The following is an 18,928-nucleotide window of genomic DNA, read 5'->3' on the forward strand; positions in this document are numbered from 1 at the left end:
TCTTATTTATTATTTATTATTTATTATTTATTATTTATTATTTATTATTTATTATTTATTATTTATTATTTATTATTTATTATTTATTATTTATTATTTATTATTTATTATTTATTATTTATTATTTATTATTTATTATTTATTATTTATTATTTATTATTTATTATTTATTATTATTATTTATTATTTATTATTTATTATTTATTATTTATTATTTATTATTTATTATTTATTATTTATTATTTATTATTTATTATTTATTATTTATTATTTATTATTTATATTATTATTATTATTTATTATTTATTATTTATTATTTATTATTTATTATTTATTATTTATTATTTATTATTTATTATTTATTATTTATTATTTATTATTTATTATTTATTATTTATTATTTATATTATTATTTATTATTTATTATTTATTATTTATTATTTATTATTTATTATTTATTATTTATTATTTATTATTTATTATTTATTATTTATTATTTATTATTTATTATTTATTATTTATTATTTATTATTTATTATTTATTATTTATTATTTATTATTATTATTTATTATTTATTATTTATTATTTATTATTTATTATTTATTATTTATTATTTATTATTTATTATTTATTATTTATATTTATTATTTATTATTTTATTATTTATTATTTATTATTTATTATTTATTATTTATTATTATTATTATATTATTATTATTTATTATTTATTATTTATTATTTATTATTATTATTTATTATTTATTATTTAGTATATTATTTATTATTTTATTATTTATTATTTATTATTTATTATTTATTATTTATTATTTATTATTTATTATTTATTATTTATTATTTATTATTTATTATTTATTATTTATTATTTATTATTTTATTATTTATTATTATTATTTATTATTTATTATTTATTATTATTTTATTATTTATTATTTATTATTTATTATTATTTATTATTTATTATATGTATTATATTATTATTTATTATTTATTATTATTATTTATTATTTATTATTATTATTTATGTATTATTTATCTATATTATTTATTATTTATTATTTATTATTATTATTTATTATTTATTTATATTATTATTTATTATTTATTATTTATTATTTATATTTATTATTTATTATTTATTATTTTAGTATTTATTATTAATTATTATTATTATTTATATTTATTATTTATTATTTATTATTTATTATGTATTATTTATTATTTATTATTATTATTTATTATTTATTATTTATTATTATTATTTATTATTATATTTATTATTTATTATTTATTATTTATTATTTATTATTTATATTTATTTATTTATTAATTTATTATGATTATTATTTATATTTTATTATTATTTATTATTTATTACTACCTCGTTTCTAAATGATCTTTATGGTTACTATTTGCACGGTAATTAAGGAATTTTGGTGAACATGTGATGGTGGGGTAACAATTGGAAAATGAGTGGCTATAAATTGTCCAACAATGTGAGTGGGTGAAAACTAATATTAAAGTATTGTGAGTGGGTAAGTTATGGTGGGCCAATAAGAGTAAAATTGAATAAAGTAGGAGTGTGTAAAGAACTTTCAGGAACGGACTAAACGGAAAGCGTAAAGCACTTTTAGAAACGGAGGTAGTATTATTATTTATTATTTATATTTATATTTATTATTTATTATTTATTATTTATTATTTATTATTATTATTATTATTATTTATTATTTATTATTTATTATTTATTATTTATTATTTATTATTTATTATTTATTATTTATTATTTATTATTTATTATTTATTATTTATATTTATTATTTATTATTATTATTATTTATTATTTATTATTTATTATTTATTATTTATTATTTATTATTTATATTATTATTTATTATTTATTATTATTATTTATTATTTATTATTATTATTTATATTTATTATTTATTATTATATTATTATTATTTATTATTATATTTATTATTTATTATTTATTATTTATTATTTATTATTTATTATTTATTATTTATTATTTATTATTTATTATTTATATTTATTATTTATATTTATTATTTATTATTTATTATTTATATTTATTATTTATTATTTATTATTATTATTTATTATTTATTATTTATTATTATTATTTATTATTTATTATTATATTATTTATTATTTATTATTTATTATTTATTATTTATTATTTATTATTTATTATTTATTATTATTATTTATTATTTATTATTTATTATTTATTATTTATTATTTATTATTTATTATTTATTATTTATTATTTATTATTTATTATTTATTATTTATTATTTATTATTTATTATTTATTCTTTGTTATTTGTTATTATTTATTTATAATTTATAATTTATAATTTGTTATTTGTTATTATTTATTTATTATTAAGTTACTTAGGAGAGAGAGGGGAGAAAAATGGGAAACCAAACACCATTCTTAAACAAAGGGTTTTCATTCCATTTTCCTTGATTCCCATACTCATTATCTTTCCTTTTCCCCTACTCCAACCCACTTCGACTCATCCCATCGGACCCGACACAACCCACCACGGCACACCCAACCCAACACACGAACCCAACCCACCTAATCCACCAGATCGCCATCCTAATCTATATACTCTACTAAGACACAGGGCGCTCAGTCTGGAGCTGACACGTGTCCTGTGTAAAAAAATTAATAATTTTTTAAAAAACTAAATTATTATTATTTACATTATTATATTAGTCTGGTGGTTCAAATATAGAATAAGAATAACTTCCCCTAATATTTACTTCGTTCAAAATATACCTATTAATATATATTAGTAGATTATTCTTTGAGTTTAGCAAGCACGAGTATTATTAGGAGATATACAATTCCTAATATATACTTTTCTTTCGTTTAGTTTATATAGATAGAAAAATACAGGGCATAATTATGTTTGTCTTTCCTATGCCATATATTATAAACCGTGTACTAGCTAGGAAAAGATTTTGTTAATACTTTTCTTTCGTTTAGTTTATATAGATAGAAAAATACTATACATAATTATGTTTGTCTTACCTATGCCATATATTATAATCCGTGTACTAGCAAAGGATTTTGTGTTTCCTATTCCATATACGTAATCTACAATTCCTAAAGATTTTGCGTGCATTACCTTTGCATCGTATTACATTTCCTAAAATAAGAATATGAAAAGATTTTACATATACTAGGGTTTGCAGCGTATTACGTACTCTCATAAATATATAAGACTTTCTATTAGTTATGGAGTAGCATCAAACACATATTCAAACACTCAAGCAAATGGCATATATCAAGCAAAGCGCCACTTAGGATTACTAATGGTTTCGGCCACTTAGGATATATCAAGCAAAGCGCCACTTAGGATTACTAATGGTTTCGGCCAATGAAAAATAAGATTTCTAATTTATTTTTGAATTAAAAAAATCAAGTGCCACGTAGATAATTAATTAGGTGCCATGTAGATATTTTAATTAATAAATTACTACTCCCTCCGTTTCTTTTTGTTGTATCCGTTTCCAGTTTAAGCGTTTCATATTGTTGTATCCATTTAGAATCTTTTCTATTTTTGGACATACATTTTATCCTAAAATACCCTTACATTTCTATCTAATTACCAAAAAACCTAAAGATTCTACCCATATTCCCACCTAATTTTCCCCACCCATAATATTTACTCCCTCCGTCCCGGAATACTTGACCTGTTTTCCTTATCGGGCCGTCCCTTAATACTTGACATGTTTCTAAAAATGAAAATATTCTAACAATATTATATTATTTCTCACTCCACCCCTATTAACCCACCTACCCCCTACTCCATACAAAAAATAATTAAAAATTCAACCCCTACTCTCCCCCAACCCCACCTCTTAACCCACCTCCAACTAACTACATTAAAATAATACCCCACTATCAACTACTACCTATTAAATTAAATAAGTCAATTCAAATCCCTTAAACTCTGTGCCGGTCAAACCGGGTCGAGTATTCCGGGACGGAGGGAGTATTATTATAGTGTACACTTCTCTATGATTGTGCATTTGTGCACATGCACGAATATTATTTATCCATGCTCATTCTATTTCCATTCAATCATGCTCCATATTCAAGAATTCTAAATGTTAGATTAGGAGAAACTCCTTGAATTGGAGTGTATTCCATTGATTAAATATATAGGAATTACAATATGAATTTTAACAGAATTAGGAATACTAATATAATTAGAAGTCTAATATACACCAAATATCCTAAGAGATTGAACCCTACAATATTTCTATTATTTAGTGTCCAGAAAACTGGTGGAAACTATTCACAATGTTTTATTGCAGCTCAATTGCTTAATGTTAACTTTAACTTTAAGTTGTGATGTACAGTTTACAAAATTTTACTTTAAGTGCGACGTTAAATTTATTTTATAGAAAAATATATAAACGATTTGAAAACTACAACAATTATGTGTTAGCCATATTTTTTATGAGTTATTTTAATTTTTATTATTAACGTTTTAAGAAATATGTAGTTGTTCCGCGCTATTTATTAATTAAATGGAAGCACGTCAATAAAATATGAAAACCATCACCAAATAAATTAACTAATATCTAAAATCTTATGACTTTACGAGTATAGAGTATTCTCCACAAAGTACAATCAATTATATATTTATTATTTTGACCACATATGTAATAAGTTAGTGGAAAAGTATACCCATTAATAGTAATAGAACTTTGCGCAAAGTTTCCTCCAGTGATATGAGTTACCACCCCTTGATCGCTTATACTACCCCAAACATCTGACTGCATTTTTCAACTGAAATGAAATATTACTACCGAAATTGCGTTGTACATCCAGAATAGCCCTAAGAATACATGATCCTACGCGGATACTTGGTGTCACGGTCCGAGTGTTTTGACACCGGATCGTCGCGCTCTTGCCTATGGGGCGGCAAGGGCGCAAGCCTTGTGCGGAAAGTGAATCTCAAGGCTCGGGGCACGAGCGTGTTTGCTTCAGAATGGGCACTCTTGCCTATTGGTGACAAGAGCGAGGGTCGGGGTCGATCGGAGCGCTTGTGTGCGCACAGCAAGCACAAGCTGGACCGACGACGAGAGTGTATATGTTTTGCGAGGGACTTTGATGGTCTTGGAAAGCTTAAAAGCATGCGACAGCACAATATCAATAAAGGCTAGCAACAACACATGAATTAAGCAAAGACAACTTCTGATGAGAGGAATTGGTTCATACCCCTCATAGAGGTTTATTTTGAATTAGCTAAAACTTGCCAGTGAACACTGGAATTACAGTAACATAATAATTCTCCCTAAAGCCTAGAAAACTATTAGAAAGGTCCTACAAAGCAATAGAAAGGAGAAATACAAGTAAAAGGAAGGTTAGATTCTAACACTTGGCATGTTCCCCCTCTTCCAGGTCCATCACAAGGGAAGCGAAACCCAAGATTTGCTTTATCCGGTATCAAACGAGAGCTACGAGCAAATAGAACACCTTTTAGAAGTATTAGTACCGTCACATGAATTGTAAAAGCATGAATGTGGTGGACTAAAAAATCTGCGGTCCCTAATATTTCTATTGTTTAGTGTCCAGAAAGTTGGTGAAAACTATTCACAAAGTTTTGTTGTAGCTCAATTGCTTAATGTTAACTGTAACTTTAAGTGTGACGCACAGTTTATAAAATTTTACTTTAAGTGCGACGCTAAATTTATTTTATTGAAAAATATATAAACGATTTGAAAACTACAACAATTAGGTGTTAGTCATATTTTTTATGAGTTATTTTAATTTTAATTATTAACGTTTTAAGAAATATGTAATTGTTCCGCTATTTATTAATTAAATGGAAACATGTCAATAAAATATGAAAATTATCACCAAATAAGTTAACTAATATCTAAAATCTTATGACTTTACGAGTATAAAGTATTCTCAATTCCATGATATTCTTATCTTCAATATATCCATAAAATATTATAAATCACAATTAAAATAATAAAATCGTCGAATCGGGTTTAATGAACATTCATCTGTTCATCCTATTTAGACAGGAGTATATAAGTAGTGGTTCGATTGGTGATGGACATTTATAGAGATAAAATTGTATTCTCCATGGTAATGTGGTGGGTTTGGTTTTGGTTTTGAGTTATAGCCAACATAATTTCTTTCTTTCATATATACTCCACAAAGTACAATCAATCATATATTTATTATTTTGACCACATATATAATAAGTTAGTGGAAAAAAATGGAGGTGATTATCTCTTCACCTTATTTGAAATAAAGTATATATCTCTTCACCTTATTTGAAATAAATTTTTCGAATTTATCTGAACTTATCTAAACTTACTGGACTTTGACATTATTAAATCTAATAAGGCCCAATTGAAATTTATTGATTTGATCAGACCTAATTTCAAGAGAATAAACTTGAGATGGGGCGAGTAACAACATGGGTATGGGTAACACAATTAAAAATGAGATAGTAATTGAACTTAACATCGGATCTGAAATGGATCGGGTTGAACAAATAGTTGGGTTACATCGGGTTCAAGTTTATATCGGTTCAGATTTTTATCGGTTTGGGTAAATTAATAACGAGATGAAATGGGTAGAGGGTTATACTTCGGGTGAGGTGAATTCGGTTTCCAAATTATAAAATCACAATTTTTAATACTTTTATAAATTCTAATATCGAGGCCTTAATTAGGGGACAAAGGCAATAACTAAATCTTAAAAGTGTTAAGAATTTAAGATCTGCGGCGGGATTAAACGGGTTATGGGTTGTAAACGGTTCAAATTAAACGGGTTACACGTTGTAAACGGTTCGGATTAAGCGGATTATGGGTTAAAATAGTTCGGGTTGTAAACGAGATTTCCTCGGGTTCAAACAGTTTGGATTGAAACGGATTGGGTCATTAACGGGTTTAGGATCCATTGGATTCGGGTTGAAACGGATCGGGTTGTTGCAGAACGGTTTGTTATCGGGTTTTGGATCTTAATCGGGTTAATATTTTCCGATCGATTCGGGTTGAATATATTCGGATCGGGTTTTGGGTTCCAGCTCGCGGGTTATTATCGTTTCGGGTTCCAAACCATCGGGCCAACACAACGGGTTCAACGATTCATGTTGAGAATTGACATCTCTGATAGTATAGGATGATAACTAAGTTTTATACCTAACATGAAATTATGGGTGATACGTGAAAAGGAATAAACAAACTATACGTATTTTTCTATGTTTCTTTTGTAAATTAATCTACTTTACACTTAAAGTTAAAATATGTAAACCGTGCATCGCACAGGTCCTATACTAGTTTAAACTATTTTGCATGTTTAAAATGCTAATAAATTCTAATTTTATTGTTTAAATATATTAACCACATTTATGTGAGTATGTGAATGACATAAAAATTAATTAATTTATGTTCATATAAAATTTGTAACTTTTTAACGTTTAAATAATCTTTCAAACCCACTTGAGCCACATCAACTCTGAAAACCCACATAACTCATCGGAGTGACGGAGTCACACCAGGCCCCAAAACCTGTCATAACCCACCAAATCCATCGCACCCGGCCCATACAACCCACGACCCACGTAACACACGACACATCACGTATTGTGTCCATTTTTTCTGACACAACCCACGACTCGGCCCACCCTAAGTTTATATGAGGCGGAATGTGTGTCAATTATCGCTGACCCACAACCCACCAAGTCCACCCATGATCCACTCAACCCGCCGTGTTGGCCATCTCTGCTGGTGGACCAAAAGAAGAGTTGATCTTATTCTCACTCCTCAGCCTTGGACCACTTTGAACATTTTCAAGGTTAATTATTGGCCGGTGGACTGCTCAGATTTCTATCCTTATTGTACACATTGTTTCAATTTACTCCTCGTATTGTGGAGATAATTTAGGAATATAGTTGACTTAATCTGTACTCCCTCCGTCCCGGAATACTCGACCCGGTTTGACCGGCACAGAGTTTAAGGGACTTGAATTGACTTATTTAATTTAATAGGTAGTAGTTGATAGTGGGGTATTATTTTAACGGATATTTCATGAAATACCCCCGAGGTTTAAGTTAATTCACCAGGTACCCTCGTTGTTTCAGTAATCTACCAGGTACCCCTCAGGTTTCATTTTCTCGCATGACTTAACCCTGCCGTTAAGTGGCCGTTAGAAACTTTTTTTCACCAGGTACCCTCGTAATTTATTTCACCAGGTACCCCTGAGGTTTTTTAGATTTTCACCAGGTGCCCATGTGCTTTATGGTAATTTCACCAGATACCCCTGCTCACCAACGGCTAGTTTTTTTAAAAAAAACTAGCCGTTGGTAAGCCTTCTCTATTTAAAGGGGGAGCCGCTGCAACTCTTCACTACAAATTTCAGTTCTTCCCCTTAACCAACTCATATTTTCCCTAATTCCCAACTCACCTTCAAATGAGCTCATATTCTCAATCCCAATCTTCTTCTACAACGTATGAATCCTCATGCGTTGTAGTTCCAAACAAAACATGCAACATATGTGGGAAAAAATTTGCAATAAGAAGTTCTGAAACAATGAAAAATCCTCAAAGACTATATTACAAGTGTGACTTATGTGACAACTTCAAGTGGTGCAAGGGAAGCATTGAGCAACCACTGCCAATCAGAAACAACAGAGGTAGCACAAAGGAAGGAGAAATTGAAGAAAACAGAAGCTTGGATGAAGAAATTCACCAAATGAAGAAGAAACTCAAGCAGCAAAAGAAATTAATGCATGGAACTATCAAAATTGGCATTGTAATGTTTTTTATTCTAGTATTTGTAATGAGAAAGTGAATGATGACATTTCATCAATAATATGATATTTCATTTCCGAATTAAGTAGCTTTACAAAAGTGTGCCCCCGACACGCAAAAACTTTAAGTGTAGCTCTACAAAAACTTGCTCCCATTGGCAAAAGATATACATGATAAGTTTAGCAAAAAGTTATGCATAAATCACAAAATCAAGTACGCTTCCTTTTTCCCTTACTTGATGCATTACGTTGTTGCTGTGAACTGGAAGCACCTTGATCTCCCCCTTGCTCTGAACCAGCTGCACCAGAACCAGCTGCACCAGCAGAACCAAAAGCACCACCACCACCAGCAGCAGCAGCAGCCTTCTTTTGCTTTGCAGTGGCCCCACCTCTGCATGTCCTTGCATTGTGTCCCACCTCCTTGCACTTACCACACCTCACAGTGCTATTTCTCTTTCCCCTTTTTGGATCATGTTTACCTCTTTTTCTCAGGTTAGGGGGTCTACCTGATGCTCTCTTCATGGGTGGTGGGAGGATAATAGGAAGGTCAAAAGAAGGCCATTGGGTTGGGTCAGGCATGGGGTGTATGTGCTCTGAGTAAGTTAACTTGTATGCTTGCCCTTTGAAGTAGTGAGACACAAAATCAGTAGCCTCAAGTCTTTGGTGGTAAATAACCCTAAGGCCATGTCTGCAAGGTATGCCAGATATTTGTCATACTCCACAACCACAAGTCCTTGCATCAAACTTAATAGGGTATTTGACAGCCCCCTCTTTCACTTCATATTCCCCTCCCCCAGCAACTGTTACAGAACAAAACCTGGTGAAACTAGCCGTTGGTGAGCAGGGGTATCTGGTGAAATTACCATAAAGCACAAGGGCACCTGGTGAAAATCTAAAAAACCTCAGGGGTACCTGGTGAAATAAATTACGAGGGTACCTGGTGAAAAAAAGTTTCTAACGGCTACTTAACGGCAGGGTTAAGTCATGCGAGAAAATGAAACCTGAGGGGTACCTGGTAGATTACTGAAACAACGAGGGTACCTGGTGAATTAACTTAAACCTCGGGGGTATTTCATGAAATATCCGTTATTTTAATGTAGTTAGTGGGAAATGTGTTAAGAGGTGGGGTTGGGAGAGAGTAGGGGTTGAATTTTTAATTAATTTTTGTATGGAGTAGGGGGTAGGTGGGTTAATAGGGGTGGAGTGAGAAATAATATAATATTGTTAGAATATTTCCATTTTTAGAAACAGGTCAAGTATTAAGGGACGGCCCGATAAGGAAAACAGGTCAAGTATTCCGGGACGGAGGGAGTATCAGATTATGTTTTCACTTTTCAGACACTTTTTTTTGGTCAGATTTAAGGATCTCTTAAATATTGTAACAATACTGACTTTTCATTGAACGTTGAATGTTAGAAGCTGATACATATACCCCTGGGTATCAAATAGGAGGTTGGCGTAGCGGGAGTCTATGAGGTATTTCATAATACCTCACAGGGTTATTTTCGTAAATTTACATCCAACATTAAACAAATTAGGAATATGACAAAATGAGTAGGACAATAGGAAAAGGACAAAATTAATAAATAAAAGAGAAGAGAATGACAGAAAAAGAGGAGAGAGAAAGTGACATGAACTACCATTTCTCTTTTACAATGTACCATTCTTTAAAAAACAAGTACCATTATCTTTTAAAATGTATCATTCTTTAAAAAACAAGTACCATTTTTTAACAAAACACCATTTGTTTTTTACAAAATGCCATTCTTACTTAAAAAATACCATTTCATTTCATTTTTTGTACCATTACATCATTTGTTCGATCCATAATCGGTTCAAAAAAATATGACAGTAAGCAGTTTTGTCTTTTCTCTATTTTGTCTCTTTGTTGGTGTTATGTTTTTGGTGATACATCACAGCATGGGATTTTTACTTCCTCATCAAATAGTAACATATGCTGGACTCTCATTGGTTGTTTTCACATAAGCAACCCCACATAGGATTAAAATTTACATCTAAAATACAAACTCCACATGAAATTTAAAATTCTAAACCAATCACAGCCAAAGATAAAGGGGTATATGTAGCCTTTTCGTTTCCAAGACCTGTGATGAAATCCCGTATTTTTGTATACATCACTGTCTTTTGTGGTTTTACGGACGTACGGAGTAGCAGAACCAATACGAGATGCTCGTACTTTTACAGAATTTAAATGATAAAATCAACATATATTCAATCACTTCAATTTTTGCACACTCTGTCTACAATCTAAGGTGATCAAACCAACAATGTACACAACTGCTAAATTATATGCAAGCTCACTGATATAGCAGAACTAATACAGGAGGCTTGAAATTCGGAGAAGCAAGCTTTCTAAGTTTCTCCTTGAAACTATTTCCAGTGTACAATTTCGGGCTACAAATTCCACAAAATAAAGCCCGCAAAAGCCGTGAACCCGACCTAAACTACCCGTTTTCAACCCATAAATGACCACAAACCTCTCGTATACCTTAAATTTTCCAAAGGGGGGATTACTATACAGAAAAAAGAAGGAAAAATTTCTGCACATAACAGATGGCTAATTAAAGGGGGGAATATAAATCTGTATTTCTGCATCTTTGCTGAACTTGGGAACTTTGTTCCATCTGAATCAGACAAAATGGTTATCTTCTTCCTTTAGTTTCTGTAGTTCGAACAGGCGGAAGTGATTGTGAGCCACTCCCAAGTGCAGCAGCAGCTGATTCGACATGTGTAAGAAGATACTCGTATATCTTCTTTCTCAGCCTGTCAACTGTTTCCCCTGACACACGAGCCACTTCTTCTTCCTCTTCTTCCTGCTCCTCGTCTTTGGCCGAGCCTCCACCTATCTCATCTAACCAATCATTGACACTCTTTAGTTGAGTCAGCATACCAGCTATTTGACCGTTATCTGACAATGCAGTCGAATCTACATCAGCATCCAAAAACCGCTCTACAAATCCCAGGAACCAATTCTGTGACTCAAACTGAAGCTTCTCAGCCAAGTCCATATACTCATCAAGCCCATTTCCTCTGTCCCACTCCGGAGGAGGGGGCAGGGGACGTGCCTTTTGGCTACTTAACAACATATCACTAGCTCGGCGTGGGGTCCCACTCCCAGGGGAAGAAGCCTTAGAGCTAACTGATAACCGGGGTTTAGATATGGTTTTCGGAGATGCATTCTTACTCGCATTTTCAAGCACTATAAAGGGTGGACTTCCAGAGTTAAGTTTATGATTATGTGACTGGGAGGAAGTTGGAAGTGAAGTTAATGTTGGTCGATCACTATATACCGAGAATGGTGATAGATCTGTGGCTAAGGCAGCATTCACCCAAGAAGCTGCCTGTTTTCTCCTCTCTGATACCATCTTTTGTGTTTCTTCAGACAAGGCTTCTTGACTATCCGGGGATGAGCCAACAGAAGTCATTTTAGACAGGGAATTGACAGTGACAAGGGCACTCTTCAAACTTGAGTGTAGAGCCAAGAACTGCTCTACTGCCGGTTGCGGATCATCTTCCTTGGCTGATGAGCTTACCTCGGAATACTTACTGCAGGGGGGAAGAAACAAGGAATTACATTAGCAGGCGAAATAATCAGAGTATACCAGAAAGTGTACAGTTGAAACCAGTAAAATGATGTCTCCATTAGTAGCTTAGAACCATGACATCTTGCCATTTACAACCATAACTAAGATGTAACGTCAAATTTTTCACTATCATGTTTTGCACTTGGTGAAAAATTTAAGATGACCACAATCAAAGTGAAAATTAACTGCCTCCAGCAGCTTGGGATGTGTGAACAACTTATCCCAAAAGCAGCACTTTTCTGATCTAATTGGGACATCCATCAGCCGGGGCTAATGTACTCAATCTACAACTAACTCTTGTAGGACTGATGTCCTGTATCAAAGGCAGTACTACTGACAATGTAAATAAAATCCATCAATTGCTTATTTGCTACCCCGTAAATAAATACATTCCCTTACTGTCCATTAAACATTCATTTTTGGCCCAAAACAAGAAAATTTTACATTACAGAGTTTGACAAGTCATTACACACGTACCAGTTTCTCGACACCAATACTCGGTCACGAGTAAACGGAGTAATGTAGCTTTACTATTGTCTATCAGATGCTAGTGGCCTCCTAACTCCTATCAGTCTATGTTAGCAAACAACTTATCACCAAAAGAAAAATACAACAATCAACAGACATCTCTCACATTTACAATGATGAAAAACCAGAATGCAAATTTCATTATTCAAGTCCTTATCTCAGCAGAATCTCTTCAAAGTTTCCTTTCTCATTAAGATCATTCGATTCATTCCCATAAGAAGCTTTAGAGAACTTTAATGACACATTTGTATTATTGTTCTTACAATGAGGATCCTTGAACAAGCATACTTGACTACTACGTGTGAGCTAAAATAAAAGGCAATAGAGATCTTGATTAGTGAAATCCTAATAACTTCTTGGATTCTTAGAAAATGGATCGCAGTTTAATCCTGCTGTGATGCAATACATGAGTATACACCTTATCTCCTTCATCTCACCCAAATGAGGGCAGACAACAATTAAAAGGCTAAAAGATAAATAAGTTATATGCTAATTACCCTCGACCATACCTTGTCATGAACTTGAGACACTAGATTTACAAACCATTCAAAGAGTTTCAGCAGAAACCATAAGCAATTTTGAAAGTACTCCTACATCTATGTACAAAAGAAAGGAATCCTCTCAAAAATTGATTGTCTATAGATGTGTATTTTCATGCTTTCAACATAGAGTCAAAATCATGACAAGTACATTCTTAATGACTACTCTAGCAGGAATTCTGCCAGAAAGTTAGATAGAAAAGTAGCAAACACAAGTTACACAACAAGCATAGAATCTTATATCATACCAGATAAACAAAAATAACCAGATACCTCCAAGGCTCAAAGTTCAACACAAGTCTCACCATTATTTTAGAAATAAATACCTTAAGCAACGAAGTATACACTCAGCGGCTGAAGCTTCTTGCATTGCCTCGATTGCAGCCATTTGCGCAGAATCTCTAAGCTTCAGAACTTCCTGAAGTAAAAAATATCAAATAAGTACATTACACAATCATAGTGGTTCTGAGCTGTATTATAGAAGTACATTGAAACTCTGAATAACCCAAATTAAGTAATAAGCTGAACCATTAACATCAGAACAAGTTTTAAATCTAAAAGCCAAGTCTCAATAGTCAAGAGTCAGCGAATTGAGAGGTTGTTTGGTTGCATTCAAGGCATTTCATTTACAAAGAAGTATCAAACTATCTGATATTCTGATTGATTGTAAGAAAAGCTTCCAAAAAAAGTCCTACTTCAGAGACTAGGTAAGAAATTTCTCAAGAAATTGTATTGCTTATTTATTGTGTTATTATCAACACAATTGCTACTCCAATGACAACCAAAATAACACTAAAACGAAATCCTTCGTGGAAAATAAAATGAAATGAAATAATAATGCTTTGAGATGAATCTGAGAATTTGCTGACAACCTGCAGAGAAAAATACCTTTCCGAGCTTTGTGACAGAGGAGGGAAGAGATGTCCACAGGACACTAGCGTCTATCAATTTCCTGCTACTGGCGGAGACCTTCGCCAAATTGCTCGGAAACCCATTACTAGAATTACTGCCATTATCCACTGATTTTCTCCCAATAGAAATCCTCGGCTTGCTGGATCTATCGAGATCATCTCCATTAGTAGGCAAGGTTCTTGCAGATATCTGATCTTTAGCTTCCACCTTCGATATTTTCGAGGTTTTTTGGCCTTTACTCTCTACTTTGGTTGATGACCGGTCATCTGCCGGATTTTTCTTAGGCACCTGAAGAATGAGGGGTAATTAATTTCCACAAACATAAAATCAGAAACTAAATAAAATATAAACAGCTAAATGGTGATACATTGGAACAAATACTAGCAGCAAATGCACTACAATAAAATAAAAATAAAAAAAATCAATTTCAACCATTGAGAATAACAAGAAAATGGATAATCTCTCACGCTTTATGCATCGAAGCTGGTAGAAATGAAAAATTGAAAAGAGCCAACACTGCAAGGATTGTTCTACAAGCCTTGGACAAAAACTTGAACAATATAAGTTCAAATAAATGTATAAATGCAGCTATTACATTGAATTGGTTTAGCTTAGTTAAACTTTCCACTTGTTAAACGTGATCTAAGACATCAACCAAAGAACCATTCACTCCAAAAACTAAAGGCAGGGAAGGGATGGCAATAATAGTGCATTTTCCCGGCATTCTTAAACAACTACTTCGTATAAAGCTGATAAATTGTGCTTAGAAAACGCAAAGAAGATAGACGAAGGCACTTACAGAAGTACTACGCGATGCAGAGATCACATCAGGCTTGCTAGTTCTTACTTTCAAGCTATCTCTACTCTTGGTTTCCATGCTCCCTTCCCAACTCCTCCTTAATGCTTTTGGCCCCATATCAATTACCTGAGCAAATTTCTTGGGTGTAGACACAGAAGGCTGCTTCTTAGTAATTGGACTCGATGAACGAGCAGAACTAGCCTTCTCTACCAGTCCTAATTTAGCAGACACCTTCTCCATTAAACCCAGTTTAGGAGTCCCTCTATCACTCTTGATCTTTGCTTGGTGCTTAACCCCATTTGAAAACTTCTCAAATGAAGTGGGAAGCGAGTAACAACTAGTAGGTGATGACGGTATAGATTGAGAACTCGATGTCTTCAACCTTCCTAAAGCTTCCTTCCTATCCAAAGAATTCACAGAAGCTTTTGATGATATAGACTTTGATCGAGTTATCGATAATTTCTTATCTACTAGGTCATCTTTCCCAAAACTATTCAATTTAGAGGGAGGAGACTTCTCCTTTCTACCAAACAATGATTTGGCAGCTGATTTTGATTTTTCAGTAGGTTTAGACCCTGGTGAAGAATTATTCAGGAACCCAAGAGAATGAGTTGCCACAATATCTTCAGGGGTACCAACACAAGCATGCCTCCCGGGAACCAGCCTCACGCCTCGAAGAATTGGAACCGGGGAGGCAGCTTCAAGCCTCTCAACATGAATGTACTGTCCCAATTGAATCTTATCACTACGAATTAGATCATCATGTTCATCAGGTAGAGCAACATATGTAGCATGAGAAGAATCAGAAACCTTCAAATAAAACCCTTGATTTTGAAACAAATCACCTCCTGCTAGTGCAGGAACAATGCTCACAACTTGCAATAGAGAAGACCTATGTTCACCAGCAACTTTAACATCTGTATTCATATGCTGTAAAAGCTTTAACAGAATCCCTGGTACTAAAGTAGCCATTCTTCTGACCTTCAATGTGCATCACTCCAACAAAACCCCCCACCAAACTATATAAAAAAAATCAAAGGAAATTAATCACAATTAATACCCCAAGTTGAGATAATTACTCATAAAACAAAAAATGGATCATACATCTACAACAACGACAAGTACAACGCCGTAATTTCAAAATGATGGGGTCGACTACATGAACCAAGATTTTATCTTTCCCCTATTCCATTCTTTTCTCTGTTGATATGATCTAAATTTACTCATCTCTCAAATATTGAGAACATGAAACTGTCAGCGGTTAAATCAGCTTTCTGACAGCTTAGATAGAGACATAACACTAACACAATCACCAATAAAACTCACTGCAAAAAAAACAGGGAAAAGTAGAGAAAAAGCTTAATAACCCAGATTGATAAAGTGGATCTTGATGGCCAAATTCACAAGAAAATGACTACTCACCAAAAAACCATATAGAAAAGTATCATAAACTACAAAACTTTATCACAAAAAAACTCAACTTAAAAACACCCAAAAAAATGCATTAAAATCTAGAATTAAAATGGTATTGAAATAATAATAATAATACTTACCAATAAAAAAAATGAAGAACCCAGATGAAAAATGTGAAGCTTAAGATCACTTAAACCATGTGACAGCCCACCAAAGAAGAAAAAGCTCCGATTTTTGGTTTTCTTTTATCAACTTTTTTCAGCAACAATTAATGGAAATGTTGGCTAAAACTTCTGATTCCTGGGATTTTTTTCCCTGGGAAAATGATAGATTTCAATACACAAATTGGAGAGTTTGAGAGAGAGGAAAATTAAGATCAGAAAACAATAGTTGAAGGAAAGCAACTGAGGTGGGGTTGCCCAACCCAAAAATTGCAGAAATTGGGACCTTTTGTTTATATTTTGCTGCAAGCCAATAAGGCAGAAGAAGCTTACTGAGTAATGAAGAGCAGCAGAAGCTTTATGAATAGTTCTGCAACATTTAGGGAGTTTCTGCACACAGGAATCTATATTTTTATTTGGTTTTATTATGCAGTTGTACATCTGTAACCAGAATTTATCTTTGTAGTTTTGTTTTTATATACTTATAGGGGCCTAAGGAGTACATTGGGAGATTGGGAGTTTTTAGATATTCTCCCACTTTTGATGTTCCAATTAAAAGTCTTCTCATTATTAGCTAGATTGCCATATAAAAATTAGAACTTTTTAATGGGTCGGATGGAACAGATCGAAGTTTAGGGTGTCTTTAAACTCGGCTTTTAACATCATTACTAAACTTATGAAGGGTTTAAATCGGGCTAGGTTCATATAAGATTTTGAGATAAGAACGTGATTAAGCTATTCTTATCTGTCATGTGGGGTTTCGCATCGTCAACCTAATTTTTCGATTTGAAAAGTGTTTCTTAAAAAAAATTCATTACCTTTCCCGATCTTTATCCAACTTCAATTGAATTTAGCAAAAATTTTGACAAACTTCATAAGAATACACTTTTCTTACCACGTTAAATTGGGTTGTGTATAAGCATTTTTCTTAAGGTAGAAAATGGGTCAATCGATCGCGTTTACTAGGTTTGGAACCTGTTTGGATACACATTCATTTGGTTCAAGTTTGAGTTGGATTAGGATAGATAATGTCATTTTCAGGTTTGTTGCACATTAGCTTAATATCGATTTGAGATTTTAGCATTATGCTTCTACGTTGATAAGAAGTTTAATTCGGCATTTCGTTGTTTACCGTCTTCAGTTTTTTAGAAAATTAAGAACAAAATATAGTTTCCATATTTATGCTGTCAATTTTAAAGGACAATATGATTAGAATAATAAATTTTGAGTTAATAATTCAACCAAAATAGTATGGCTTTGAATATCATAATTCATAACCAAAAAGTAAAAAAATATTGACAAAGATACTAAATAACTAAGAGAATGAGCATTGGTGAACTACAAACTTTGTTGCTTTGCTTTCCCATATCAAGTTGTCCAACTAAGCTACAACCTCTCACAATTGTAAACTACAAGCTTTTTGGCTTTGGTGGATCTAACATGTCAAATTTACCCTCTAATGAGGTTGTTTGGGATCACTTGGAATTTATAAACCTTGTACCTCTACAAAGCTACAAGCTTGCATGTTCAGCACTGATTGACCTTGTAGCTCCAACTATTTAGAAATTGTAAGCACTTCATTGTTAGTAGCCACTGTTGTGCTCTAAGGCCATGTTCTTTTGGACTTAATTTTGATTCCATTCAATTCAGCTCTATCAGTTCAATTTAGTTTAGTTCAGCTCCATTCAATTCAGTTCAAAAGAACGTCAATGTGATCATTTTCGTTTTTAATGATCTCATTTTATTATTTTGTTTATTATTATAATGTTAAATATTATTATTAATTATTCACTCCGTTCCATAATGTTTCTCATATTTACTATTCATGTGGTCAAAGTTAAAAATATTTGACTGTAATTAGTAGTATAAATAATTAAAAATAAAATAAAATAACTTGTGTGATCTCATTGGATTCCTTTAAATGTAAATTCTCTAAATATTAAATTTTTATGATTTGCGAAATTAAAAATATTAATGGTCAAAGTAGTGCATTAGAGACCGCGCATAATAGAAAATTGAAAAATATTATGGAACAAAGAGAGTATATTGTAATGTTCATCTTTATTTATTACTAGTATTATTATTGTACTTATTATTATTATTATTATTATTATTATTATTATTATT

General features: G+C 31.9%; 1 protein-coding gene across 4 annotated transcripts; it reads right to left on the reverse strand.

Moving 5' to 3' along the window:
• Positions 1 to 11,051: 11,051 nt before the first annotated feature.
• LOC110802267 (uncharacterized) lies at positions 11,052 to 17,312 on the reverse strand. Of its 4 annotated transcripts, XM_056839232.1 has the most exons (6): positions 17,135 to 17,312; positions 16,781 to 16,955; positions 15,228 to 16,246; positions 14,405 to 14,716; positions 13,843 to 13,934; positions 11,052 to 12,411 (listed from the first exon to the last, which is right to left on the reverse strand). In XM_056839232.1, exons 3-6 carry the CDS (start codon positions 16,197 to 16,199, stop codon positions 11,508 to 11,510), a joined length of 2,280 nt encoding a protein of 759 aa, XP_056695210.1. In that variant the 5' UTR covers positions 16,200 to 16,246; positions 16,781 to 16,955; positions 17,135 to 17,312; the 3' UTR covers positions 11,052 to 11,507. The 4 variants fall into 4 exon arrangements, with proteins under 4 accessions (XP_056695210.1, XP_021863408.1, XP_056695208.1 ...); XM_022007716.2 differs by having other exon boundaries at positions 16,781 to 17,312; XM_056839230.1 differs by lacking the exons at positions 16,781 to 16,955; positions 17,135 to 17,312 and adding an exon at positions 16,332 to 16,605.
• Between the last annotated feature and the right edge of the window lie 1,616 nt (positions 17,313 to 18,928).

This window comes from Spinacia oleracea, chromosome 3, assembly GCF_020520425.1.
Source record: "Spinacia oleracea cultivar Varoflay chromosome 3, BTI_SOV_V1, whole genome shotgun sequence".
NCBI classification, from domain to species: domain Eukaryota; kingdom Viridiplantae; phylum Streptophyta; class Magnoliopsida; order Caryophyllales; family Amaranthaceae; genus Spinacia; species Spinacia oleracea.

Coding starts and splice junctions, on each gene's coding strand:
- LOC110802267 (XM_056839232.1), bottom strand. CDS start 16,199: ATGGCTACTTTAGTACCAGGGATTCTGTTAAAGCTTTTACAGCATATG. Junction 14,717..15,227: donor CTGCATCGCGTAGTACTTCT/GTAAGTGCCTTC, acceptor CTCATTCTTCAG/GTGCCTAAGAAAAATCCGGC. Junction 12,412..13,842: donor TGTATACTTCGTTGCTTAAG/GTATTTATTTCT, acceptor TCCCCCCTGCAG/TAAGTATTCCGAGGTAAGCT.